This window comes from Stegostoma tigrinum, chromosome 7 (genome assembly GCF_030684315.1).
Source record: "Stegostoma tigrinum isolate sSteTig4 chromosome 7, sSteTig4.hap1, whole genome shotgun sequence".
Classification (NCBI taxonomy): domain Eukaryota; kingdom Metazoa; phylum Chordata; class Chondrichthyes; order Orectolobiformes; family Stegostomatidae; genus Stegostoma; species Stegostoma tigrinum.
This window is the reverse complement of record NC_081360.1, coordinates 87,608,396-87,636,395: the sequence shown is the minus strand read 5'-3', so window position 1 is coordinate 87,636,395 and position 28,000 is coordinate 87,608,396. Positions and strand designations below refer to the sequence as shown.

Below are 28,000 nucleotides of genomic sequence, written 5' to 3'. Positions count from 1 at the left end.
TTTCAAAAATATTTTTTATTCATAAAAATATCTGCATATTTACAGATTCAGAGATGCAATTCAGTTTTGTACACTAGCAAATCAAGAAAAGAAAGAAACAAATATTGGAGTCTGACTCTATCGAAACAAACCAAAGACATCTCTTAAACATACAAGACAATATTTCTCCATTTTCCTTGAGTTAAAGGGACGGTACAAAACATTACCTTCTTAGAAAACTCCATTCATAACAATAAGCTTGGGCTGAAACACAGTTTGAGTAACACGACTGACTTCAAAAACCAGAGAAATCAAGAACAGAATACAGCTCATGACACTTCCTATTTGCTGTTCCATGACCTTTGCTTGAAAATTGGACTGTGCTATGAAGGCCTCCAACATTCTTACTGTAGACTCAAGACTGTGAAAAATGGCTCAGATGAGATAGCAGACGAATGTAAGAATCTGCGAAGTGGTATGCGAGGAAGCATTCACTCCTTCAGTAAAAGGCATTGGTGATCAGCAAGTGATTACACAATGTATAGATACTGCAATTTGACAATTAACAAGAAGTTTGGAACAGTTTATAAAAAAATGTAGACCAGTATTCTTAGAACAGCAGACCTGAGGGCAGATTGTATTAGGACTGTTATTTTGCTACTAGATAGGAATAATTAAGCATCTCATAGCAAATACATCCTTAGGTAATAGTGACCATACTATGATTGAATTTTACATTCAGTTTGAAGGTGAGAGGAGTGGTTCTGAGACTACTTTCTTAAACTGAAATAAGGCTGATTGTAAGGCATGAAAGCAGAGCTGGCTAAAGTAAATTGGAAAATTATTTTGAAGAATAAATCAAGAGATACGGGGCACACATTTAAGTAGAGAGTGAGAGAAGTTTCAGTACTGAGCAGTTTGTTTTCTGCAGTCAAAACTCACTGTAAACCTGAATTCAGCCGGTTCATCTTTCCTGCACACATTATTGTAAACTGTTGTTTTGAACTGATAAGTCAGAGACTTTTAACAAGTGTACTCGCCACTTTGTGTCTCTCACCATTCACTGGAAGAAATCAAAGAAAGATGATTGAAGCAACAGGAGGAATTTGCCCAGTGAAAAGTCATATGGATCAGTTCAATAATAGTACCTGGGAACAAAAACTGTCTTTCCAGTTTCTCCCCTCAACCTACAACCTATTTTACACTGTGCGTGTGTGTGTGTCTGTATATATATGTTTATGTGGGTGTTTATAGGGGATTAAAGTTTTAATTAGTGGTGACTGTTTAATAATTAGAATCTAATTATTTGTAATAAATAGTGATCCTTGTTCAGTACAGAAACTTGGTCCATGTTTTCTATCATTCTGGGTCTGAAATTAAGGAAAATTGAGGAATTTTGTATACATTTGAAATCTTTAACTTCTGCGATGACTCTTGGAACAGCAGGACATGATTTTCAGTGCACTACTCCAGGGTTGTAACAAAGTTTTGGGTCTTGTGGTCCAGGATTCAATTGAAACTATAGGCAACAAGGATTTGAGTTTGGTATTGGTAGAATGTACACGTATCATAAAGTATATTTTGTGCAAGTCTAATCCATTCCTGGGTTGTTTGGTTAAAACAAATTGCAAATACAATTGTCAAAAGTAATTTGAAGGTGAATAACAACGCTACTCCTACATTCGTGTTTTACTAGGAATTTTTTTTTGCTATGAAAGGTGTATGACTAAACGCTCCTTACAAAAGAGCTGTTCAGTAGCTAAAAACAAAGTGAACCAATTGCCTTTTAGAAAATGCTGTCACACTTCCAAACTTAAAGTAGGCCCCATCCATGTCTAACATTGTTGTGTTTGAACACTGACCACAACAACAGATTCCGTTTAAGCTCATTGGTGACATTTTAAAACTGTGTATATGATTGCCTTAAGGTTTTGGTAAAAGAACTGTAATCCTGAGTAACAGTTTATTGGTGAAAATAGAGACAGAGCAATGAAGGCTTACTTCCTGTACAAGGCAGCAACAATTTATACTGCACGAGAAAAAGCTGATTAGTTAGCAAAGTGGCACTCTGACGCCTGAATACTTTAACCACTCTTAAATTCATTCATTTCATAGCTGCTTTCAGTTTTATTTTGTTAGGATAAACAGTAGAAATTAAAATGGAAGCCTTGTGAATTCTTCTATGTTACAACTTACATGATTAAAAGTATGTTGAACCGCATCATGCCAGTTTCCTGAGCTGTCCCATTCAGAAGGTGTTACAGAAATATGGGGTACAGTACTTCATCTGATTTTTCATGAAGGAACCTAGACAGTAATTTTTAGATATTTTCCATCATAGTGGCTTTACAATCATTCCAAATTCCATCCTCACTTGATAAGAACACACAACACATTCTCCAGCGCAGGTCATGAATGATGACTATGAGAGTGAACCACAGTCAATTCCAGGATAGGTATGCAGATTAACTGTCTTAGATTTAACCACGATTGTTTTGTTCCATTTGCCTGATAGTAATCTGAACTCCTTGTGATCTTGAAGTTGCCAAAGACAGTCTAACTGGCTCCTCCTTCACTGTAATTTTAATTAGTTTCAGAAAGCCTGGGAAACACTTCTGTTCAGTATCATGTTGATCTATATAACCGCTATAAGATGAAATCTTGCCACTTGTGTGGCTTGCTTTCACAATGACAAAGACAATCGACCTCTACTATTTCATCTTTTCGTGGTAGCACAAGATCCAGCAGTTTGCTCTGACAGAGTAGTGGTTGAAAGAGTGCCAGTTTATGCATTAAACAAAGAACACCATCACAGAATCTAGCAATATACAAAGCACCATGGATAGCTCCTTTATTCATTGCACTGGAATACCAAAATGGTGTCACCTAGTGCAAATATCTGCATTCCTTTTATTTTTCATTGTTATTTATAGTTGGATCAATTTAGCATTCTGAAGTTTTTAGGGATATTGTCTCTGAAGCAAGGGAAGTGAAGCATGTGAAATATGAAAAGAAGTTAAAGATTTTCAATATACAGTAAATGAAAGCTAAACCAAAAAAGGAACTTGAGCTTGACTATTCCACTGTTCAAGCCAATTTCCTGCTGTGCACCCTCAACAGACTTCGAACCAAAATCTAGCTGTCTGTATCCCAACATACCAGGGGCCAATTTTAATTTGATGTTTGCTCCTGTGAAGTCTTGGAGTGTGTTAAAATAGATAACATTTAATTGGTGAGAAAATAAAGGTGTAGAACTGGATGAACATAGGTCAGGCAGCAGAGGAGCAGGAAAGCTGACATTTCGGGTCTGGACCCTTCTTCGGATTTTCTGAAGAAGGGTCCAGACCAGAAATGTCAGCCTTCCTGCTTCTCTGATGCTGCTTGGCCTGCTGTGTTCATCTAGCTGTAAACCTTGATATCTCAGAATCTCCAGCATCAGCAGTTCCTACTACTTCCAACATTTAATTGGTGTTGTTATCATGCTTTATAGCAATATTTGTAGCTTGCTGAAACATACCAATTAAACAAGACTAAGCAAAATGTTCCCTCTTATTGATATAGTACTTTTTTTTGTCTGTTTTCTAACTTCTGTTGAATTAGCATAAACTGGGACATCTTAGATCCATGTTTTTAGTACTATACCCAAGACTTTTCTAAAATGAGACATGATCCTAACCATAGCTTTTTGAATGTCTGTAAAGCACAATTATAACTTGTTCCAACAGAGGCACGCAATAAGCTAACCGGAACAACCAGTTTGGAATGTCTGACCTCATGTCTGCCCAGAATGAGGAATTTCTGGGCAATCTCACAGCATGAAGTCAGAACCATTATGAAAGCCCCAAATTAAGGCAAGGTTGTCAGATAAATCAAATGTGATCACTCCAAGCTAAAAGGCTCAAAGTATCAGTTGTATATTCTGATTAGTTTGAAAAATGCAGAAGGTTGAAGCCAGCTGGCAGACTACACTGTGAGATCCAATTTGAAATCAATCTGAAAATCAAGATAACCTCATTAAATAATAATAATTGGTACTTTCAGAGCCACCCTAATCTTTTTCTCTTTCCCAAGTAGGCAATGCATTGTCTCCATAAATATACAAGAAAACTTGTCAAGATATACACAATTAAAACCACACATAAACCTAATATCTGTAGACATCATAAAAGTCTTTTGCATTCAGTACACATATTCTTTTGTTTAATTTCTACTACTTTATTAGTGGCCTCAAAAGGAAAAATGCAGCAAATAGTCATTAAAGTTGTCAGAGGTATTATGAAAGGTTTACAAAGTCTTATTTGTTTGGTCAGAAAAAAATGGATATCAACCATGCATTGAATCATCAATAATAAAACCAAAACCAAAAAAAAGGAAACTCAGCAGTTATCGACAGCATCTGCTGAGAGAAACAGTTAAATTTGTGTGTCTCACACTATCTTGCAGATTTGCTACATGGGACATACAGCATGGAGACAGGCCAATTCTTACCCATGTTCTGTGCTGCTGTTTGGGTTCTACATGATTCTTCTCTGACAAACGTATAGTCATTTCAGTACAGAAGGTAGCCATTCTCCCCATTTTGTCCATACTGGCTATGGAACTGTGAAATTTGCCTCCTCTGCCCCATGTAGTAGCAAGCGCCACTTTCTGTCTACTGTGTGTAAAGATCTTTCTGGTGATTCCTTCATTGCCTTTAGTAATACGTGCCATTCATTGGTGACCCCTACTCCCACACAAGTGGAAAGTATCTCCACATCTGCCCAACCGATTCCCCTCTTAATTTGCTTCCTGGACTGCTATTTTCCAGAAGAGAAAAAAGCTTCTAGCTTTTCAGTCATTTGTGAAAAGTTACAACCCCTCAATTTCTCATATTATCCTTTCAAATCTTCTTTGCAAATCTTACAATATCAGTCTTTGCAATCCACAGACCAGTCTGATGCAGAGTGCTCCTAAATGTGGTCAATGGATCCAAAACGTGAACTCTGCTTTCTCTGCACAGATGGTACCAGGCCTGCTGAGTTTTACCAACAATTTCTGATTTCCAGCATCTGCAGTACTTTAGGTTTCTCCAAGTAACACCAGTTATGGTTCCAGCAACATTTCTTCCAACAAAATGCAATTGTAATTATTACTCTTAATTTCTCTACATTAAATGTTTTAAAAGGGAGATATTTTTGTTTGACTTCTAATTGCACTCTAATTTTATAGGCAGGAAATTTGAATCAGGAAGTAAAGAAGATAGGTGAGACAATTCTAAGCAATAAAAAATCTAATTAGTATTCGAACACTAAATCAGCAGTACTCTCAATATATTGTAGCTTAGAAATATTTTTGATACACAAAGCCACAAGAGATTGATTTATGAACTTTTTTTTTTTTACACACACACAAAACTAGTCAAAACTTGAAGCACATTTATGTTGCATTAATCACAGGAAAACTGTAGGACTATTTTCTTCATCTTACAAATATCTAACAAAGACGACAGCAGATTTTGATTCAAAATAAAAAGAACTACACACCATCTCACCTGTATATAATGAACTCTATGTAAACAAACTTAATTTGATAGTTAAATATGAATGATGTATTGTTATAATGTAAAAAAATTATTTGTCCATTTCACAAATACTAACAGTACAAGACGGACATAAACAAACAGACAAACTTAAAAGCTGACAGACATGATTTATTCTGTCTGAATGCAATGTTTTTGTACAAATATATATATATTGACCGAATGAAGCTCAACCAAAAGATACAAGTTGCTCCAGGCCAGTTAAATTTTCTTCCTTCAGTACCTGTCCTTGCATGCACTGCAGTATCTAGAATTAGTTTTGAAAAACATTAAAAGTAATAAGGCCACTTCCATATCAAGGTATGATGAATGCAGCTGCTAAGTATGAACAACTACAAAGAAAACGTGGCAGATTCAGAATGCTGCAAGTCTGACTACTGCATGAATCATTGGGACGTAACCAGATAGTCAGAAGTTCTGAAGATACAAAGTTGGTGTCCAACAACCAAATCTGCTGTACATTACAATGATATATTGTGACCTTAGCAATACCAAAATGTCAGTAGGAACCATTTTTCCTTTTGATATATTGACTGAGAAAAGAAAGCAGATAAACCTGATTTGTTTTAAGCACAGCAGTGACTTGCAGACTCTTGTATTCTGATAAGGGTGCTATGTAATATTTTTCCATCCTTCTGCTGGTTGACCTCTCTGTATTTCAAGCCTTTTTACTAATCTCTAACTTAACCTTTCAACATTCATCATACAAGTCTGTAATTTAAAATGAAACAACTTAACTTTCAAACCTATTTTGGGCAAAGATGTTTATTCAAAACTGGAAACTAAATCAATTAAAATCTTTAAATTGACATTTTGAAATTACTGTACCAAAATATTTAAGCTTTGTAAAGACTTTTGGGGAAACAAGATTGACTTGTTGACTTGCAGAACATTCCACTTTTAATACAAGCGGTTATCAGGGCATCTTAAGTATATTTGTTCATACTCCAAGTAAAAACTTGCATCAACAAATTAATCAAAAAAACTCAACATTTCAGTGGCACTTATCACAACAAAACATATCATTCATTGGCAGATCTTAAGTTCCTGCAAAGATAACCAATGTGTCTTTTCCAATTCGTCATTTAAAAATCCTGCACACTTCATTTGGCGCGAATTTTTCTTTTAGTTTTCTTTAATTTGTTCGTCTTTTGCACTTTTTCAGCTGATTTGCTTTTCTTTTTGCCAATCCTTTCAACAGGTTGTACCTTGAATGTGACTTCATCATCTGTATCATCAATAGTCTTTAAAGACTGACGTCGTTTTAGAACAGTTGGTGTGCAGACAGGAGTCACATCCTAAGAAAATTATTAGAGTGTTACAATTGAAATATAAAATTTAGTATCAGGTTAAAAAAAATACTCTGCATCAACACACTATGGCGAGACATTCAAAGACTATTACAACCTTGCTGTTAAAATTAGCAGGATAGTACTTGGAGAGAGACTGGAGAATCTAGAATTGTACTCCTTACAAGAGTAACTATAAGGGACGATTTAAGGGTGACTTCCAAATTTATAAAGAGTTTGATAGTGCAAATTACAGAAAAAAATATTTCCAGTGGGGTGATGGGTTAAAAATCAGTGTTCACTGATTTGTGGAAAATTGCTGAAAAATTCAGAACGGAGACAAGGAAAACCACCCTTTCCTGCCCATAGTCAGTTATTTCTGTAATCCACTGCAGGAAAGTTTGGTGAAGAGCTTTCCACAGTAACTTGCAAACTGATAAGGAAAATAACAGCTGTGCATCACAGGTCAGGGCCATTTAACGGACAAGTTGTTTTTGGAAAAACTTGACCAGGTACATGACGCAGTTATAATTTATATTCTCCTCTCCAGACAGATAATATCGGAGACATAGGCTAGAAGGAACATGATACCCGACAGGATGACAAAATCGTTACAATTAATCTTCATCTTTAACTAAGAGGGGACACATTAACATATGCGCTTATTTTGTGGTTGGACACGTTCATGATCAGACCTGGCTTGAAGGTGCTGCTTGTTCCCACAACTAACTAGACCAGGTGTGTCAAGACATATTTGAATAACGGACATGGAGAAGATACCATACAACAGTGGTCACTATTGAAGATAAAAGTCAGATTCTGAACACAAAAATGTTTTGGCCAAATTATGAACCTATGCACCCAATATTCATAGCAGGACCAAATGTTGTTGGTTAGTTTCTTATGCTTAATTTTTGAACATTCTACTTCTTATTGGACGGTAGGGGAAAATAACATATCTAAGGTATCCATTATTGGGTCATCTTCCACTAAAGACTTGAGGACCACCACAGAACTTAAGTTTTTAATTGCAATCAACACACTTACAGTTCAAATTAGTGGAAAAATATGAACAGGCTAATAACTTTAGTGTTTCAACTCAAAGTTCTTCTGAGTTGAAACCCATTATAGTACAACCGTTGTAATTTTTAGATTAACAATTAGCAGAGTTTGCACCGGAGACAAAGATGATTCAGTGAGAGCTGGACAAGTTCAGTGAGTAGGCAAATACATAAAAGACAAATGATAGATAAATGTGAGGTTATCCACTTCGGTTGTAAAAATCTGAAGACAAGTTATCCGAATGATGATTGTTTGGGAAAGGGCAAGAGCAATAAGACCTAGGTGTCCTTGTACTCCAGTTGCTGAAAGTAAGCAGTTAGGTGCTGCAGACAGTGAAGAAAGCAAATGGAATGTCGGCCTTCAAAGCGACAGTATGAGTGTAGGAGCAGGGATGTCTCGCTGCAATTATATGGAGCCATGATGAGGCCACATCTGGAATAGTGTGCGCAATTTTGGTCTCCTTCTGAGGATGGATGTCCTGGCCATGGAGGGAGTGCAACAGAAGCTTATCAGCCAATTCCTGGGATACAGGACTGATATATAACTGGCTTGACTTGGACTATATTGCGGAACTGAATGAGAGAGAGGATCCTGAAACCTATGAAACTCTAACACGACTAAAATGGGTAAAATGACAGGGCTGGGAGAATGTTCCCAATGATCAGGAAGTAATAACCAGAGGTCACTGTTAAAAAAATAAAAGGTAGTTCATTGAGGACTAAGATGAGAGGAAATTTCTGGACCCAGACAGTAGTGAGTCCCAGGAATTTTCCTGACACAGAAAGCAGTTGAGTTCAAAACATTGAATAATTTTAAAGAAGGAGTTAGATATAGTTCATAGACTAAAGAAAACAAAGGATATGGGGAGAAAACAGGAACAAGGTATTGAGTTGGATGTTCAGCTATGATCATATTGAACAGCAGAGTAGGTTCAAAAGGCCTCCTCCTGCTCCTATTTTCTATGTTTCAAGACGCAATGAATCCGATCTCCTGCTTAAGTTTTGTCAGGTGAGTGCAACTGCACCTGAAGTTTGGCGCACAGGATTGTAGGAGATATTCTATGTAGATCAGGAGGATTGGATAAAGCTACTAGTTTACAAGATCAACAGGGAGAATCGAGGGGAAGGAGCAATGCTGAGAAAGTTCAAAAGGGCATCAAATGAGGAGTGCTATTTGAGGTTCTGAACTCAGCAATTTTATTACTGATCTAGTTAAGGAGACGGAAGTCAGAAGCTGCATTTCCATCTTTTGCTGGCTTTTGTTACTGCCTTTCCATCGCTGTCTTTCCTAGTGACACATGAACATTAATGTTCCAGTTTAATTTGGAGATCTCAACATTTCCTGTTTGAAATGATCAGTTTCTATTCTGTGTTAAAAGTGGTGGACTGAAGGCACAGGCCATAGATTTTAGTGGATAGACTCAGAAGGTATCATTGGAGTTCATCGCTACACTAACTTGTTTTGAAGGACTTAATGGGAAAACTGGAGAAGGAGAATCCATGCCACTTACAGTCAAAGATGTACAGCATGGAACAGGCACTTTGATCCAACTCACCCATGCCAATCAGATATCCTAAATATATATAGTTCCACTTGCCAGCTTTTGGCCCATATCCCTAAAACCCTTCCTATTCATAAACCCATCCAGATGTCTTTTAAATGCTGTAACTGAACCAGCCTCCACCACTTCCTCTGACAACTTATTCCATACACCCATCACCCTCTGCATGAAAAAGTTTCCCCTCAAGCCCCTTTTAAATCTTCCCCCGCTCACCTCAAACTTATACCCTCTAGTTTTGGACTCCCATACCCTGGGGAAAAGATGTTGACTATTCATCCTGTCCATGCCTCTCATGCTTTTATAAACTTCTACAAAATCATCCCTCAGCCTCTGACGCTCCAGGGAATATTGTCCCACCTTATTCAGTCTCTCCCTATAGCTCAAACTCTCCAACTCTGGCAAAATCCACATAAATCTTTTCTGTACCCTTTCAAGTTTCACAACACCTTTCCTGTAGCAGGGAGACCAGAATTAAACCATATTCTAATATTGGCCTAACTAATGTCCTGTACAGCCAGAAGCTGACTTAATGGATATTGGGTTCACGGATCCTTCTATAATTTTGTTCTAACAGTTTTGATAATTGATCCTGGCAGGCTTTAACATGTTATTCCACCCACTGTAAAGCAATAACTTCTAAATTCAAAGTTACCCAAGTGCATTGCAGAACAATAAAAAGTAAATTGCAGTAATCCATTAGTTCCTGGGTAAAGTTTTCAGCTTACCTGGCTGTTGACTGTGTCATTCATTTCTGCACATGTTTGTTTTTTTGTCTGAGGCAGCACTGCAGCCTGAAGAGCAAAAAAAATAACTTGCACAATCAAGTTCAATCTCCCAAAATAAACATTGCTCAGTAAATCAACAAATACCAGAGTCTGAAATTGCAACAAGCTTGTCCAACAATACGAGACTTTGGAAATGGGAAAATCTCAATAATTTCTACATGCCAAGATCACAGATGAAGACATTTTATGCTCAGATTGATACATTCAAACCTTGAGGGGGCTCTTGTGCATTGGCAAACATACTTCTGGACCAGAATGCCTTGGTTCAAATCCTTCCTGTTCCACGGTGTGTCAGAACACACCTGAATAGGCTGATTAAAAAAAATTTACGTTCAAAGCTTGTACAAAAACTCTTAAATGCTAATCTTCATGGTTTTAACCAAGAAATGACCTCACCCCAAACTAGATATGCTCAGAGCCACTCCTTTACACTCATACTGAAAAGTGAAAAGAAATAATTTAAAATTATACTGAATCAAAAATAGATTTAAAATAGGATAAGGAAAAGCTGCACCACCAAAATAATCTACCCACAAAACCAAATTTATTGGATGAGTACATTACAAAAAGAGAGACACAGGAGTGATCTAGGTTGAATGGAATCACCAGTTATCACTTACCAAAGTTAAAAGAATTTAAGCGCAACCAGAGAATCTTGCAACCAATCTGCATTTGTAATGATGTAAAAGTTAAAGAATGGTAATCACATTGAGGACCCAATACATTAAGAAAACTTACAAAACCAGGAAAGTCGTAGTCAATCCCTTTCTCAGCAAGCCTTTTCCGTAACCGGCCTTCTTTTGCAAGGAGTCTTTTTGACATCACACTTTCTTGCTTTGGTGTTCTTTTCTTGTTGTAGCGAGTAACAGACGGGAAGGTAGGCTTCTTAAAAGTTGTATGGCTACCTTTAAAAAGTTGTGGATGTACTTTTTCTGGTGGAAGAATCTGACCTGAAAATTAAACATATTCACTACGTGAGGGATGCCCAACCTTTTCAGTATCAAGGCACGCTTTAAATGAGACAAACAATTCCATAGACTATCCACTTTATTCAGCTGACCTGACGTGAATGTCCGCGCATGCGTGGTATCGGAAACGTACGCTTACAGAGACTTGTGCATGCACAGGTGCCTGGTGTCAGCAGACACTGTCTTCAATAACAGACACTGTGGCCCTGGAGGAGATCAGAAGTGTGACGGCAGCTGAGACTCATGTGAACTGGCACTCTTCTTACCTGGTGTGCCATGGCCCATTGATTAAAAGATTTGGCGCAGTGGTTTTCAATGTGAAAATATTGACAATGTGTTTCTGCTAGATTTTAATTCACAAAAACGCCTCAAAGCAAATTGGAAATGATGTAATTTATTAAGCTTTCTTCAAGTTCTTACACACAACTGATCACCTGTATGAAAGGACATATGATCTATTTCAGTGACTCTTGCCAAAGAAAAAATGAAAATACATGAATGGAGCATGTTGGAATTTATCCCCCATCCTCCCAAGTCTTCCTTTCCCAGCTTGAGATGACAGAAGATGAAAGATGAAAACAAACCTTTTCCATTACTTTCCTCAAGAAGGCCACAATTCTTCTTAAGTGGAAATGCATTCAAGAGGCAACTAGATATAGTGCTTGAGAGGTTATGGTGAAAAAACAGGATTAGGCTGCTGAGTTGAACAATCAGCCATGATCATGAAAATTGGCAGGGCAGCCTCGAAAGGCCAAATGGTGACTCCTATCTTCTATGTTTGTATGCAGATATTGACATGCACGTTTTCCTTCAAATACAGAGACAGTAGGATCAAGGGTGAGTTTTTTTTGAGGAGGGTCAGTGGTGGTGATGGTATGCAAGCAGAAGGAACAGTAAAATCAGTTTATGCAGAGACAAAAGGTGGGAGGGGAAGAGAAAGAGTTAGTTTTGAATAATTTGATAGTAATTGGGCTCGGGCAGCAGAAGGTGGGTCTCATTGAAGGAGAGGAATGGAAAGGGTACGAAGGGAGTTACAACAGGAAAGAAAGAAATATGCATATCAGGTTAGAGCAGGGACCTTAAGAGAAATTCAGCTTGGTGGGTGACAGCAATGGTTCTGAGGCATCTGAACGGCCTGGTGGTGAGAGATTGTGGAATCAGAGTTCTTGTTTCTCACTTAATCGGCTCATCTCAAGCATTTTGAGTCCTATGTTGTGTGAGTGGAAAGGAGGAACAGACCCAACTTTTATTCTCACTCCTGTTACCTGCACATTAAGCTTGCACATAAAGAATGGTCACCAAAGAGCTACTGAAGAGAACCTACTGCATTTAGTATTATCCCCAAGCATGAATCAGTGTCGATGAGAAATGGAAAGGATAAAGTCAAAAATTCTCCATGCAACAGGTGTTGTTCATTAATCAGTCAAACGGAATTATTTCTGACAGTGAGTCTATTCTCAGTAAGCCACTGGCAGGGGGCCAGTGTGTAAAATGCGCACATTAAACCCTAATTGTGAATTCCTTACTGTCAAATACTTACATTTTAAGAGCCTTTCATTAAATAAATAGTTGTTCATTGTTTCTGCAACGATTTTGGCAACTTCCTCACATTCAAACTCCACAAAAGCGTATCCTTTGCTGTTTCCAGTCTATAGTTTAAATAAAATACATCATATTCAAACATTACCCATGCCACAAGCATAACAGCTATGGTAAAAATAAGGTGGTGTATCAAATGTTTGTTGCTTAGTGACTGTATAATGATCTGACAACAGTTTAACAACAAAGATATAAATTAACATGTTTTTTCAAAGATTTCTCTTCACACTCAGCACATTTCTAATGAGGGGAAAAAAGGTTCTTTCTTAAAAAAGATAATCCTTTGCAAATCCAAGCTTCAACTTTATCTAGACCCTGCTACTCAAGTGAACTGATAAAGTGTGATGAGATTTCTCCCACTGTCATTCCATAAATGGAAGGTGCAACTCCAGTATTTTTTGTGAGGTATAATTTGCAATAAGTGATCCAATCATATTTCAATCCTGTCTTCACAAAAGAGGATGCAAATTAGATACCACAAATGCTGGAGAACCCAGAATTTAATGAGAAGGAAGAACTGAGGGAAATCAGTATAGGTAGAGAAACAGTGCTGGGAAAATTGATGGGATTGAAGCCTGATAAATCCCCAGGGTACCCGTGATGTAAATTAAGGAAGTGGCTCTAGAAATAGTGGATGTATTAGTAGTCATCTTCCAGGATTCTACAGACTCTGGAACAGTCCCTGCTGATTGGACGGTAGCTAATGTCACATATTCAGAAAGTGGGACAGAGAGCAAACAGAGAATTATAGACCAGTAAACTTAACAGTGGTCATGGGGAAAGTTCCTGAATCCATAATCAAAGACTTTACAACAGAGCATTTAGAAAGCAGTGGCAGAATCAGATAGTCAGCATGGCTTTATGAAAGGAAAATCAGGCTTGACAAATCTCCATTTTCTCCCCTTTGGTCCAGGAACTCCCCACCTACGTCCGTGACACCACCCACGCCCTCCACCTCCTCCAGGACTTCCAATTCCCTGGCCCCCAACACCGCATATTCACCATGGACGTCCAGTCCCTATACACCTGCATTCCGCATGCAGATGGCCTCAAGGCCCTCCGCTTCTTCCTGTCCCGCAGGCCCGACCAGTCCCCCTCCACCGACACTCTCATCCGCCTAGCTGAACTCGTCCTCACACTCAACCACTTCTCTTTTGACTCCTCCCACTTCCTACAGACTAAGGGGGTGGCCATGGGAACCCGCATGGGCCCCAGCTATGCCTGCCTCTTTGTAGGTTACGTGGAACAGTCCCTCTTCCGCACCTACACAGGCCCCAAACCCCACCTCTTCCTCCGGTACATTCATGACTGTATCGGCACCGCCTCTTGCTCCCCAGAGGAGCTTGAACAGTTCATCCACTTCACCAACACCTTCCACCCCAACCTTCAGTTCACCTGGGCCATCTCCAGCACATCCCTCACCTTCCTGGACCTCTCAGTCTCCATCACAGGCAACCAGCTTGTAACTGATGTCCATTTCAAGCCCACCGACTCCCACAGCTACCTGGAATACACCTCCTCCCACCCACCCTCCAGCAAAAATTCCATCCGCTATTCCCAATTCCTCCGCCGCATCTGCTCCCACGATAAGACATTCCACTCCCGCACATCCCAGATGTCCAAGTTCTTCAAGGACCGCAACTTTCCCCCCACAGTGATCGAGAACGCCCTTGACCATGTCTCCTGTATTTCCCGCTACACATCCCTCACACCCCACCCCCGCCACAACCGCCCTAAGAGGATCCCCCTCGTTCTCACACACCACCCTACCAACCTCCGGATACAACGCATCATCCTCCGACACTTCGCCACTTACAATCCGACCCCACCACCCAAGACATTTTTCCATCCCCACCCCTGTCTGCTTTCCGGAGAGACCACTCTCTCCGTGACTCCCTTGTTCGCTCCACACTGCCCTCCAACCCCACCACACCCGGCACCTTCCCCTGCAACCGCAGGAAATGCTACACTTGCCCCCACACCTCCTCCCTCACCCCTATCCCAGGCCCCAAGATGACATTCCACATTAAGCAGAGGTTCACCTGCACATCTGCCAATGTGGTATACTGCATCCACTGTACCCGCTGCGGCTTCCTCTACATTGGGGAAACCAAGCGGAGGCTTGGAGACCGCTTTGCAGAACACCTCCGCTCAGTTCGCAACAAACAACTGCACCTCCCAGTCGCAAACCATTTCCACTCCCCCTCCCATTCTCTAGATGACATGTCCATCATGGGCCTCCTGCACTGCCACAATGATGCCACCCGAAGGTTGCAGGAACAGCAACTCATATTCCGCCTGGGAACCCTGCAGCCTAATGGTATCAATGTGGACTTCACCAGTTTCAAAATCTCCCCTTCCCCCACCGCATCCCAAAACCAGCCCAGTTCGTCCCCTCCCCCCACTGCACCACACAACCAGCCCAGCTCTTCCCCTCCACCCACTGCATCCCAAAACCAGTCCAACCTGTCTCTGCCTCCCTAACCGGTTCTTCCTCTCACCCATCCCTTCCTCCCACCCCAAGCCGCACCCCCATCTACCTACTAACCTCATCCCACCTCCTTGACCTGTCCGTCTTCCCTGGACTGACCTATCCCCTCCCTACCTCCCCACCCACACCTTCTCCACCTATCTTCTTTACTCTCCATCTTCGGTCCGCCTCCCCCCCCTCTCCCTATTTATTCCAGTTCCCTCTCCCCATCCCCCTCTCTGATGAAGGGTCTAGGCCCGAAACGTCAGCTTTTGTGCTCCTGAGATGCTGCTTGGCCTGCTGTGTTCATCCAGCCTCACATTTTATCTTGACAAATCTTTTGGAATTCCAGGAAGATGCAACTAGTAGGGGTGAGGAGGAGCCTGTTGATGCAGTATATTTGGACATTCAGAAAGCATTTGACAAAGTCCTGCATAAGAGATTAATGTGTAAGATTAAAGCGCATGGGATTGGGGCAAGTATATAGATGGATAGGAAACTAGTTGGCAGAGAGGAAATGATGAGTGATTTCTGAAGAAGGGTCTAGGCCCGAAACATCAGCTTTCCTGCTCCGCTAATGCTGCTTGGCCTGCTGTATTCATCCAGCTCTACACCTTGTCAGTAGGAATTAATAGGTTCTTTTCAAGTTGGCAGGCAGTAACTAGTGGGATGCCACAGGGATCAGTGCTGGGCTCCCAGCTATTCACAATATATTTTGATTATTTGGATGAGGGAACAAAACGTAACATCTCCATATTTGCAGATGATACCAAGTTGGGTTGGAGGGTGAGCTGTGACAAGGATGCAGAGATCCTTCAGCATGATCGGGGCAAGTTGGGTGAGTTGGCAAATCAACGGCAGATGCAGTATAATTTGGCTAAATGTGAGGTTACTCATGTTGGAAGCAAAAACAAGAAGGCAGATTACTACCTGAAGGACTCTAAACTAGGAGAGGGGAGTGTGGGCTGTGGACCAGTCGCTGAAGGTAAACATGCAGATGCAGCAGCTGGTAAAGAAGGCAAGTGGTATGTTGGCGTTCACAGAGAGGTTTTGAATACAGGAGCAGGGATGTGTTGTTGCAGCTATACAGGTCCTTGCTGAGGCCACACCTAGAATAGTGTATGCAGTTTTAGTCTCCTTTTCAGAGGAAGGATGCTCTTGCTCTCAGGGGAGTGCAGCGAAGGTTTACCAGGCTGATTCCAGGAGGGCCTGGATGCAGGGAAGAGGTGCATCCAGAACTAGGGGTTCTGGATTCTGGGTGAGAGGATTCAGGATAGTCATTTGGACGGAGAAGAAGAGAGATATTTCTTCACCCCAATTGTGGTGAGCCTGTGGAATTCATTACCACACGAAGCAGCTGATGCCAAAACATTGAATGCATTCAAGAGACGGTAAAATATAGCACTTTGGGCAGATGGGATAAAAGGTTATGGGGAGAAAGCAGGATAAGGCTATTGAGTTGGATGATCAGCTACAATTGTGTTAAATGGTGGAGTAGGCTTGAAGGGCTGAAAGACAACCTCCCGCTCTTATCTTCCATATAAACAAGACTAAAGAATAAATACATCAGGAAACTTGATTTTAATGCCTGAAAAGTTACAGTTCAAGATTACAGCCTTGTGGTATTATTGCTAGACTATTAGTCCAGAAGGCAGTTAATATTCTGGGGATCTGGGTTCAAATTTCACTATGGCAGATGGTGGAATGTGAATTCAATAAAACAAATCTGGAATTAAGCATCTAATGACAACCCATGGATCTATTGTCAATTGTCATAAAAACCCGTCTGGGTTCACCAAAATCCTTTAGGGAAGGAAATTTGTCATCCTTACCTGGTCTGGCTACATATGACTCCAGACCCACAGCAATGTGGTTGACTCTGAACTTCCCTCTGGGCAATTAGGGATAAAGGATAAATGCTAGCTTAGACAGAGATGCCCACATCCCATAGTGAATATAAGAAAAAGTTTAGTGAAAGAGAAGAATAGAGAAGATTTTAAAAGACAAAATAGGTAGAGCAGTGGAGTGGACTTAAACTATAATGGCTGGGGTGGTGCAGCAGAAGCCCATTACACTGACAGAGTGTACATTCGAATAAGACATTGAGGACGACAGTTACAGCAAAGTGGAAGTAAGTGCAAAACAAGCAGGTAAAGCAGACATACAATGCTGTTAGGGATGGAGTTTTAGGATTCTGACGTAGCAATACTGAAAGAGCAGCAATATTTTTCAAGTCTGGATGGTGAGTTGTTAGGAAAGGAACTTCCAGATGTTGGTGTTCCCATGTACCCACTGCACTTGTCCTTCTAGACTGCAGTTATCATGGGTTTGAATGATATTATCCCAGAAGCCTTGGTGAATTTCTGTATTGTATCTTGTAGATGGTACATATTGCTGCTACTGAGCAGTAGTGGAGGGCATGAATACCTGTAGATGAGATCAAATCAAATGAGCTACTTTGACCTGGATGATGTCAAGCTTTGAGTGTTGATGGAACTGCATTCATCCAGGCAACAGAATACACTCACATTCCTGATTTGAGCATTGGAGATGGCTGGAGTTCGAGTTCAGTTACTCACGACACAATTTTGATCCTATGATCTGCTTTTGTATCCCCATATATATGCCTGGCCCACTTTATTTTCTAGTCAATGGTAACTGCAAGGATGTTGATAGTGGCAGATTCAGTTCAATAGTATTGCCAGCACGTTAAGATTGGTCAGATTCTCTCCAACAGGAAATAAGAGCTGCCTGGTATTTCTGTGGCAGGATTGTTACTTGCTACTTTTCATCCCAAGTCTGGATATTGTCCAGGTCTTGCTGCACTCAGATAAGAGACTGCTTCAGTCTCGGAGGAGTCATGAATAGTACTGAACGTCCCCATTTCTGACCTTACGAAGACAGGAAGATCATTGATGAAGCACTTGAAGATGGCTGGGTCTAGTACACTGAGGAAATATGCCTCATGATACAGTGGTGACAGTCCTACCACTGGGTCTAAAAGCCTGATTCATGTCTCACCTGCTACAAATGTGTTTTTATTAAAATGTCTACGCAGGCTGATCGAAAGTATCAACAGTATGGAACTCCTGCACAGGTGTCCTGGAGCTCAGCTGATTGACACTAACCAGTGGGCAGTTCCCCTCTGATCCTCATTAATATGAGTTTTGCTGGACTTCTTGGCACTGCACTTAGTCAAATGTGGCTTTGATCTCAATCACTTTCACCTCATCTGTAGAATTCAGCTCTTCTCTCTCTGTTTGAGCCAAGACAGTAACGAGATTATAATAAAATGTGAGGCTGGATGAACACAGCAGGCCAAGCAGCATCTCAGGAGCACAAAAGCTGATGTTTCGGGCCTAGACCCTTCATCAGAGAAGGGGATGGGGAGAGGGAACTGGAATAAATAGGGAGAGAGGGGGAGGCGGACCGAAGATGGAGAGTAAAGAAGATAGGTGGAGAGAGTATAGGTGGGGAGGTAGGGAGGGGATAGGTCAGTCCAGGGAAGACGGACAGGTCAAGGAGGTGGGATGAGGTTAGTAGGTAGATGGGGGTGCGGCTTGGGGTGGGAGGAAGGGATGGGTGAGAGGAAGAACCGGTTAGGGAGGCAGAGACAGGTTGGACTGGTTTTGGGATGCTTTGCAGAACACCTCTGCTCGGTTCGCAACAAACAACTGCACCTCCCAGTCGCAAACCATTTCCACTCCCCCTCCCATTCTCTAGATGACATGTCCATCATGGGCCTCCTGCACTGCCACAATGATGCCACCCGAAGGTTGCAGGAACAGCAACTCATATTCCGCCTGGGAACCCTGCAGCCATATGGTATCAATGTGGGCTTCACCAGTTTCAAAATCTCCCCTTCCCCTACTGCATCCCTAAACCAGCCCAGTTCGTCCCCTCCACCCACTGCACCACATAAACAGTCCAGCTCTTCCCCCCCAACCAATGCATCCCAAAACCAGTCCAACCTGTCTCTGTCTCCCTAACCGGTTCTTCCTCTCACCCATCCCTTCCTCCCACCCCAAGCCAAACCCCCATCTACCTACTAACCTCATCCCACCTCCTTGACCTGTCCGTCTTCCCTGGACTGACCTATCCCCTCCCTACCTCCCCACCTACACTCTCTCCACCTATCTTCTTTACTCTCCATCTTCGGTCCGCCTCCCCCTCTCTCCCTATTTATTCCAGTTCCCTCTCCCCATCCCCCTCTCTGATGAAGGGTCTAGGCCCGAAACGTCAGCTTTTGTGCTCCTGAGATGCTGCTTGGCCTGCTGTGTTCATCCAGCCTCACATTTTATTATCTGGGAATTCTCCAGCATCTGCAGTTCCCATTATCTCTCACAGTAACGAGATTGTTTGGTTTCTGCATTCAATGTCAATGACCAGGTTGTTGCTAAGCAAATGCTGCTTGAGAGCACTGTTAACGGCATCTTCTACCTACTGATGGTAGGATGGTCATGAGTAGATTGTCTAGTTTAGATTCTAGTGATTATCTAGTTTAGCATTTGTTGACATCTTTAGCTGTCCCTGAGAAGATTGTGATCAGGTGCCTCTTGAACTGCTGCAGTCAATCTGCCGTAGGCAGACCCACAATGCCAGTAAAGAGAGAGAGATCCAAGGGTTCTATCCAACGACACTGACAAAGTGGCAATATATCTCCATGTCAGGATGATGAATGCCTTTGATGGAAACTCGTAGGTTTTGGTGTTCCTATCTATTTGCTGCTGTCTAAGGATTTTCGGCGAATTCCTACATTGCCTTGTAATGGTTAACTGAAGGGAACCGATGTTTATCCTTGGTGTTAATTAAGCAGGCTGTTTTGTCCTGGATGGTGTTGAACTTTTTAGATGTTGTTGGAACTGCATTCATCCAAGAAAGTGTGGAGTATTCCACCACACTCCTGACTTGAGCCTTGTAGATATTAGATTTCTGGACACAAATTACATCTCAGGATATAGACAGCACAGGAAGATGGCATTGTGGGAATGATCGACCATGATCTAATTAAAAGACAGAGGCTCAACTGCCTAAATGTCCCACTCCTGTTCCTATGGATGTATACACAGTTCTTAATTTGTCCAATTATTTTCAGAAATTGCTTTATAAAATATTGTATTCTGACATGTTACACATTTGACTTCCCATTCAATATGCAGTTCATCAAATTTGTACAGTCAATTCAAATACTGAGCAGAGACAGATTTGCAGTTACTTTTCAGTTTTGCATTTGAACATCTGCAAGAGACATTTACTCAAATCAATTCAGTAGCTTAAGGACATTAGATTTTGTCTGTAAATTCTGTGGTCTAGATGTTGAACAATACTGCTGAGAACTGAATTCAATGACTGCAGTATCTCTGCTCACGTAAATGTTACTGAAGAGCTGGATACAAGTATTGTAGTTTTGCTAAGATTTAAACACGTTGAGTTGGCGATATTGATCCATTCGCATCCAAATAAAATTATAGCAAAACATCTAGTAGTGTAACTAAGAATGGTCATAGGACTCAAAATGTTAACTGTTTTCTTTCCAAAGATGCTGCCAGATCTGTCGAGTTTCTCCAGCAATTTTTGTTTTTGTTTGTAACTACACTTGTGTTGCACTGAACCGATACTATGTAATTTTGTTCCTCAAAAAATTAATTTTGGAATACTCACATCCTACCTCTCCTGATGTACAATCCCATGACAACATGTCTGCAATACATTTTATATCGGCATAGAAACTGGGTGCCAATAAACTATCATCCTATAGATATATTATCGAGGTCACCACTGCCCCACCTGAGACAGCCAGCCCCCACCCACACACACTTTCCTGAGGTTCTCTGGACTAACTTTAAGAGCAGGAATATTGGAAGACTTCTGGATTCCCTCATCCAAGCACAAACTCAACTGTAGTCATCAACCTTCAATATACTTTAACTGAGCTGCCCTTAATATATAAATTAACCAGAGAGAGACTTAAACTGGAACCTCCTAATCATCAAATATGCAAAGACAAAAGAAAAAAGGTAAAATAGCATCTCTGCTAACACCAGATTTGCAAAAAAGCTAGCTTGAGTCTAACCAAGTAATCAAAATACCAATTCTTCTTGCCAAGCTTAGCTCGAAGGGTCTCTGTCACAGCAGAATAATTCTGCAAAGTTCAAGAGACTACTTAAAAATACGGAGTTAGAAATCACACGTTAATAAATAGCTTGCATGTGATTTCACAAAATGTTCATTGTGAAGTGATGTTTGAGATTGGCTGTATGTCATAAATATGAATCCTGGTAACCGAAAGCCTGATTTTCTACATGTTATTTTTCGATAAGAATTTGTAGGTGTTTCAGATAATGCTCATTCTCATAACAGAAATCTAAAAATTAATTCACGCCAATGTGAACAGAAGTAATAATGTGATTACACAAGAATTCTTTTCGGTGAGAAGTGCCTCCAGATGTTCTAAGGACAAATACATCTTAAAAATGCTTCATCCAGGATCTTTCATAAACAATTAAACAACACGAGACTAATTATTGAAAAGCTTCATGCTTTGATATGGTATTTTCCATACATGCTCATTACCTTTTTGCTGCGTGAAAGCCGCACTCTTAAAACTGTTCCAAACTGGGAGAAGTATTTCTTGATCGCGGGTTCAAAGAATCCCTTAGGAATATGGCCTAAGTAAATTACACCTGGTGTCAGCTTTTCAACCTAAGAGATAAAGAGATGATTAGGTACACGTGGCATTCACATCTACTTTTAAAGGCACTGTGATACATTCCAAAGCACTGAATAAATTTCTACATGGTATTATAAGCAGCAAAATAATTTGCCATTGTCAAATACATTACTAAAATGCTAGCGAACACGTGAAGTGCAGCAAACAGCCATCAGAGAATGGGGCATTCTAGTTTGCTGCACTAATAATCCCCCACACAGAATGAAGTTGTGTTGATTTAAATCATAAGAGCAGTAACAACATCTCCTCAAAGAAATTTTAGCCAAATAAAATAATCACATTGAACACAGAATTCCTACAGTGTGGAAACGGGCCCTTTGGCCCAACTAGTCCACACTGACCCTCAGGGCCTCCCAAGCAGATCCATCCCCTTATAACCCACTAAACTACACATCCCTAAACACTGGGGGCAATTTAGCATGGCCAATCCACCCAAACTGCGCATCTTTGGGCTGTGGGAGGAAACCCATGCAGACACAGGGAGAACATGCAAACGCCACACTGACCGTCGCCCGAGGATGGAATTGAACACGGGTCCCTGGTGCTGTGAGGCTGCAGCGCTAACCACTGAGCCACCATGAAATAAGTTTAATTATTTTCCTGCATTAAACAAATAGGAAATACACCCTCCACACTTGTCATCCATTCCTACGCATGGAATTCATTAATCCTTGTCACCAGGGATTGCAAACGTCAAAGAAAAATCAACTCAACATTAGATTTAAAAAAAACTTTCAGATTTGTCACTCACATAAATTCTGCCAAAACCCCTCATTGAATCTGATTACCTCAAGGCATGACGTTATTTTTAACAGTAGTCAGCTTGCATCCAGTTTCAGCAGAACAGTTCAGACAGGTTGACTACTCTGCAATTCTAAAACGTTAACCATACGGCCTGTGATCCAGGGCAGGCATGCCCCACAAGCCACAGAACACCGCAAGCAGCGAGCTCTGGAATAGCACGTGGGTTATGAGCCTGGAGCAGCATGGGAAGCAGCCTCCAAACAGCAAGTTGTGGACCGGTGTGAAGGGGAGCAATTCTGCCACTTACCCGAGAGCAGATGAATGCCGGTATGGAGTGGAATGGGGCTTACAGCGGAACAGGAACAGCTGTTGGACTGGGGTCCAGAGTGGGCAGTTAGACCACAGAGGCCCTGTGCTAAGCTGCTACACTGTAACATCTGTTAAAATTTCCTACCTTACTGTAATGTTAACCCTTAAATATTTGCCTACTTTTAATTATTTTTCAACTGTAAATAACGCAACTATTTCTATTCCTCTGCCTGCATCCAGATATTGTACCTAGGATGTCACCATAAAGCGGCAGACATTATAGAAGTTTTCACTGTGCTCCGACAATGGAGTACACACGACAATAAAAGCGTATTGTGTTGAAGGGGAGGAACGATGCAAGATTAACAGTCCTGTATACTTTGTGGCATTCTGAGTTCTTAATTTGGAGATTTAAAATTTAAGATTATCAATGTTGTCAGCACAGCGCAACAGTACAGATGATTTGCAATATATCTTTTTCAGAGACAGTAGGAACTGCAGATGCTGGACAAGCTGAGAAAACAAGGAGCAGAGCTGGATGAACACCGCAGGCCCAGCAGCAGCAGAGGAGCAGGAAGGCTGGCCTTTCAGAAATGGGGGAGGGGAAGAGGGATCTGAAATAAATAGGGAAGGCCGTGGGGGGGGGGGGGGGGGGGGGGCGTGGCGGATAGAAGAATGGATAGAGGAGGTTAGGGAGGCGGGGACGAGCTGGACCAAACCTGTCCTTCCTCCCACCTCAAGCCTCACCCCCATCTCCTACCTACCAACCTCATCGCACCCCCTTGATCTGTCCGTCCTCCCTGGGCTGACCGATCTCCTCCTCACCTACACTCACCTTTATTGGCTCCATCCCTGCCTCTTAGACCAGTCTGTCTCCTCTCCATCTATCTTCTCTATCCAACTTCTATCCACTTTCCCCTCTCTCTCTACTTATTTCAGAACCCCCTACCCTATTTCTGAAGGGTCTAGGCCCAAAACATCAGCCTTCCTGCTCCTCTGATGCTGCTTGGCCTGCTGTGTTCATCCAGCTCTACACCTCGTTACCTCACTTTTTTCTTAAAACTTGTCTCCCAGATGAGACATTACATGATGTACACATTCCATGTATTCTAATTGTTGCTAAAGATTTTTTATATTATTATTTGCATCGTGCCTTTTGTTGTGTCGTGGTCAAAGTTCAATCCTTAGTCAACACCAGAAGAACTTTTGGAACTGATCCTTTGCCTTATCGTTATTTATGGGATCACATTGAGTGTGAAGCAATATTATATGCACATGGGAAGTCCTCTTGGATATTTCACAGACATAAAATGAACTTCAACTACATAGAATATTGGATAATTTCAGATAAAGCTATCAATTAAGACCACTTATTTCCAGCTTTGCAACCTAAATTAGCCCCTCTTACTTTATCAGGAGATTCTAACACCATCTTTACCAACTTCCCACACAGGTTCTGTAAGCTGAAATTTGTCCAGATCTCTCTTGCAAATTGCTGCTTACATATCAAGGCTGCTAATGATTTCATAGATTTGTTCTACTCTGACTTCCCACTCTTCAAAATAAATTTCATAATCCTTGTTCTAAAGCAGAGTCACATCAGATATGAAATGTAACTATTTCCCTCCAGACAGACGCTGCCAGACCTGCTGAATATCTGAAGGGTCCCAACCCGAAATGTCATCTTTCCTGCTCCTCTGATGCGGCCTGGCCTGTGTTCTTCCTCCTTCACACTTATCTCTGACTCCACCATCAGCAGTTCTTACTATCTCTGAATTTTTCCAGCATTTTTTAAAGTTGGTTTAAAATCATAGCACTCATCCACATATCCCTTTGCCTTTATCCCATCATAACTCTCCAATTCTTCCAGCTCCACCAAAACATAGTTTTCTTTTTACTTTTGCCTACTGTAAAACCCCTTCACTTCATGCAGTGCAACACTGCTACAGCCTTCAGCTGCTGCAGAATCTGTAGAATCCCTACAGTGTGGTAACAGGACCTTCGGACCAACAAGTCCACACCAAACCTCACAGCATCCTACCCAGGCCCATCTCCCTATAGCCCACCTAATCTACATCTCCCTGAACACTATGGGCAATTTAGCACGGCCAATCCACCTAAATTGCACATCATTGGACCGTGGAAGGAAACCGGAGCACCTGGAGGAAACCCATGCAGACACGGGGAGAATGTGCAAACTCCACACAGACAGTCGCCTAAGGCTGGAATTGAACCCGGGTCCCTGGTGCTGTGAGGGAGCAGTGCTAGCCACTGTGCCACCTCCGTAATAATGTGTTGAGTATAAATTCCATGAAGCAAGCCACCACCGCCTTCAGGAATCAAGCAACTAGCACTATTTGAGAGCAAAGAAGATAGGTGGAGAGAGTGCAGGTGGGGAGGTAGGGAGGGGATAGGTCAGTCCAGGGAAGACGGACAGGTCAAGGAGGTGGGATGAGGTTAGTAGGTAGCGGCGGGTGCGGCTTGGGGTGGGAGGAAGGGATGGGTGAGAGGAAGAACCGGTTAGGGAGGCAGAGACAGGTTGGACTGGTTTTGGGATGCAGTGGGTGGGGGGGAAGAGCTGGGCTGGTTGTGTGGTGCAGTGGGGGGAGGGGACGAACTGGGCTGGTTGAGGGATGCAGTAGGGGAAGGGGAGATTTTGAAACTGGTGAAGTCCACATTGATACCATATGGCTGCAGGGTTCCCAGGCGGAATTCCTGCAGCCATATGGTATCAATGTGGACTTCACCAGTTTCAAAATCTCCCCTTCCCCTACTGCATCCCTCAACCAGCCCAGTTCGTCCCCTCCCCCCACTGCACCACACAACCAGCCCAGCTCTTCCCCCCCACCCACTGCATCCCAAAACCAGTCCAACCTGTCTCTGCCTCCCTAACCGGTTCTTCCTCTCACCCATCCCTTCCTCCCACCCCAAGCCGCACCCCCCGCTACCTACTAACCTCATCCCACCTCCTTGACCTGTCCGTCTTCCCTGGACTGACCTATCCCCTCCCTACCTCCCCACCTACACTCTCTCCACCTATCTTCTTTGCTCTCCATCTTCGGTCCGCCTCCCCCTCTCTCCCTATTTATTCCAGTTCCCTCCCCCCATCCCCCTCTCTGATGAAGGGTCTAGGCCCGAAACGTCAGCTTTTGTGCTCCTGGGATGCTGCTTGGCCTGCTGTGTTCATCCAGCCTCACATTTTATTATCTTGGAATCTCCAGCATCTGCAGTTCCCATTATCTCTGATACTATTTGAGAGCAGTTTAGCCAAGATACCATCAATCTAAGCCACATGCACCAGTGGGACTCGAACCATAGATCTGTTTATTAGACAGGTGTTTAACCAACTAAGCCACAGCACCACACAGGTGGGGCATTCTTTCCAGAATTCCATAAGACAATAATTATTAGGAATAGAGTGGGCCGTTCACCACTTTGAGCCTGCTCTGCCGTTCAACAGGATCAAGGCTGATTTAGTACAGTATTCCCCACCTTCAATTTCCTGCCCGAAACCTTTCCCAGCGACCACTATCCTCATCACTCCCTCACATTTCCCGCATGTTTATTTTCTAAGGGCTGTGGAACATGTTTTTCACTATAAAGGCGATAATTTAAAGCAAGTTCTCATCTCTTGATTGAAATATCCAATCCCTTATTCTGAGATTATGCTCTCTGATCCTAGAATCTCCCCCAAGGGGAAATAATCTTAAAGCATTTATTCTATCAAGTCCCCTAAGAATGTTTCATGCTTCAATACATTTACTCTAACTTTAAAATTCCAAACGACTTAACTTCTCCCCATGACAGTCCCTGCATACTTGGTAACTCTAAGTGAACCTGTGGTCTGCCTCCAATGGCAGTATGTCTTTTCTTAAATAAGGGGCCCAAAACAGTTTGCAGTATTCCAACTGTTGTCTGACGAGTGCCTTGTATAGTTTTAGAACAACCTCCTTACTTTTATACCCCATTCTATTTGAAATAAAAAAGGAGTTTGGTTGACAGCTGAGACCAATTTGCTCTGCGAACCACCCAGGGGACACACGCAGACCTGAGCCAGACCCATTATCCCAAAGCGACACACACTGAAGTTCTAGAGAGAAACCAGACCCCCACCACCAGCACAGAGGGTCACCTTAAGTGACTACCGACGGGTCCAGAGATAGAAAGCAAATCTTCAATTACACCTCTCCTAGTCACCTCCCAAACTCAGGCCAGCTCAAGTTTCCAAACAACTCCTTTCCCCAAATCCTCAACTTCACCACATTCACTACCCACTCCACCTAACTCACTCATTCCCTCCCTCTCTCTCTCTCTCTTCCCCCCCCTTGCCCTCACAATTCCTCTCTGATCCACAAACTAACTCCCCACCTCAGTCCCCCTCTTCCCAATTCACTGCCCCCTCTCACGTCACACTCCTCCTCCGTTCCCATCCGCCTCCTACTCCCCCCACCTCCACCCTCTCCCCAGCACTCCGCCACCTCACGCATTCACTTCCCTACCTCACTCCCTCATCCCCAATGTAATTAGCCCTTACCCCCACCTCACTCCCCTCTCCCCAACTCATTCCTCCTCGCTTTCCCCACATCTCACTCCCCCAATTCCCATCCATCTCCCAACCTCACAGCCTACATCTCCCTCACCACCTCATCTCACCCCATACCCACCCAAATCCAACCCTCTCACCCCAACCCCCACCATCCCCTCACCTTCTTCTGTTTCTTCATCCCATGCAGCTTCCGCTGAAACTCCTTCTGCTTCTTGGGGTCGAGAGACATTAACTGCTGGGCGCGGGAGCCCGGCCCGCTCTTCGACTCCGCCATGACTCTTGCTGCCGACCCTGAAACTTTCAGAAAGTGAACGGAGCCCAGCAGCTGCTCTCGGTGACCACGTTGTGGTGCCAACAGCGACAGGGAGGAGCTTCCGCCA

At 42.3% G+C, this 28,000-nt stretch overlaps 1 protein-coding gene across 2 annotated transcripts; it reads right to left on the bottom strand.

Annotated features, from left to right (window-relative positions):
- Positions 1–27,997, bottom strand: nifk (nucleolar protein interacting with the FHA domain of MKI67). Of its 2 annotated transcripts, XM_048535137.2 has the most exons (7): positions 27,781–27,997; positions 21,865–21,993; positions 12,763–12,871; positions 10,993–11,204; positions 10,195–10,260; positions 6,766–6,855; positions 1–5,804 (listed from the first exon to the last, which is right to left on the bottom strand). In XM_048535137.2, exons 1-7 carry the CDS (start codon positions 27,892–27,894, stop codon positions 5,727–5,729), a joined length of 798 nt encoding a protein of 265 aa, XP_048391094.1. In that variant the 5' UTR covers positions 27,895–27,997; the 3' UTR covers positions 1–5,726. The 2 variants fall into 2 exon arrangements, with proteins under 2 accessions (XP_048391094.1, XP_048391093.1); XM_048535136.2 differs by having other exon boundaries at positions 1–6,855; positions 27,781–27,996.
- Positions 27,998–28,000: the final 3 nt, after the last annotated feature.

Coding starts and splice junctions, on each gene's coding strand:
- nifk (XM_048535136.2), bottom strand. CDS start 27,894: ATGGCGGAGTCGAAGAGCGGGCCGGGCTCCCGCGCCCAGCAGTTAATG. Junction 10,261..10,992: donor ACTACGACTTTCCTGGTTTT/GTAAGTTTTCTT, acceptor TTTGCTCTTCAG/GCTGCAGTGCTGCCTCAGAC. Junction 6,856..10,194: donor ATGACACAGTCAACAGCCAG/GTAAGCTGAAAA, acceptor TAATTTTCTTAG/GATGTGACTCCTGTCTGCAC.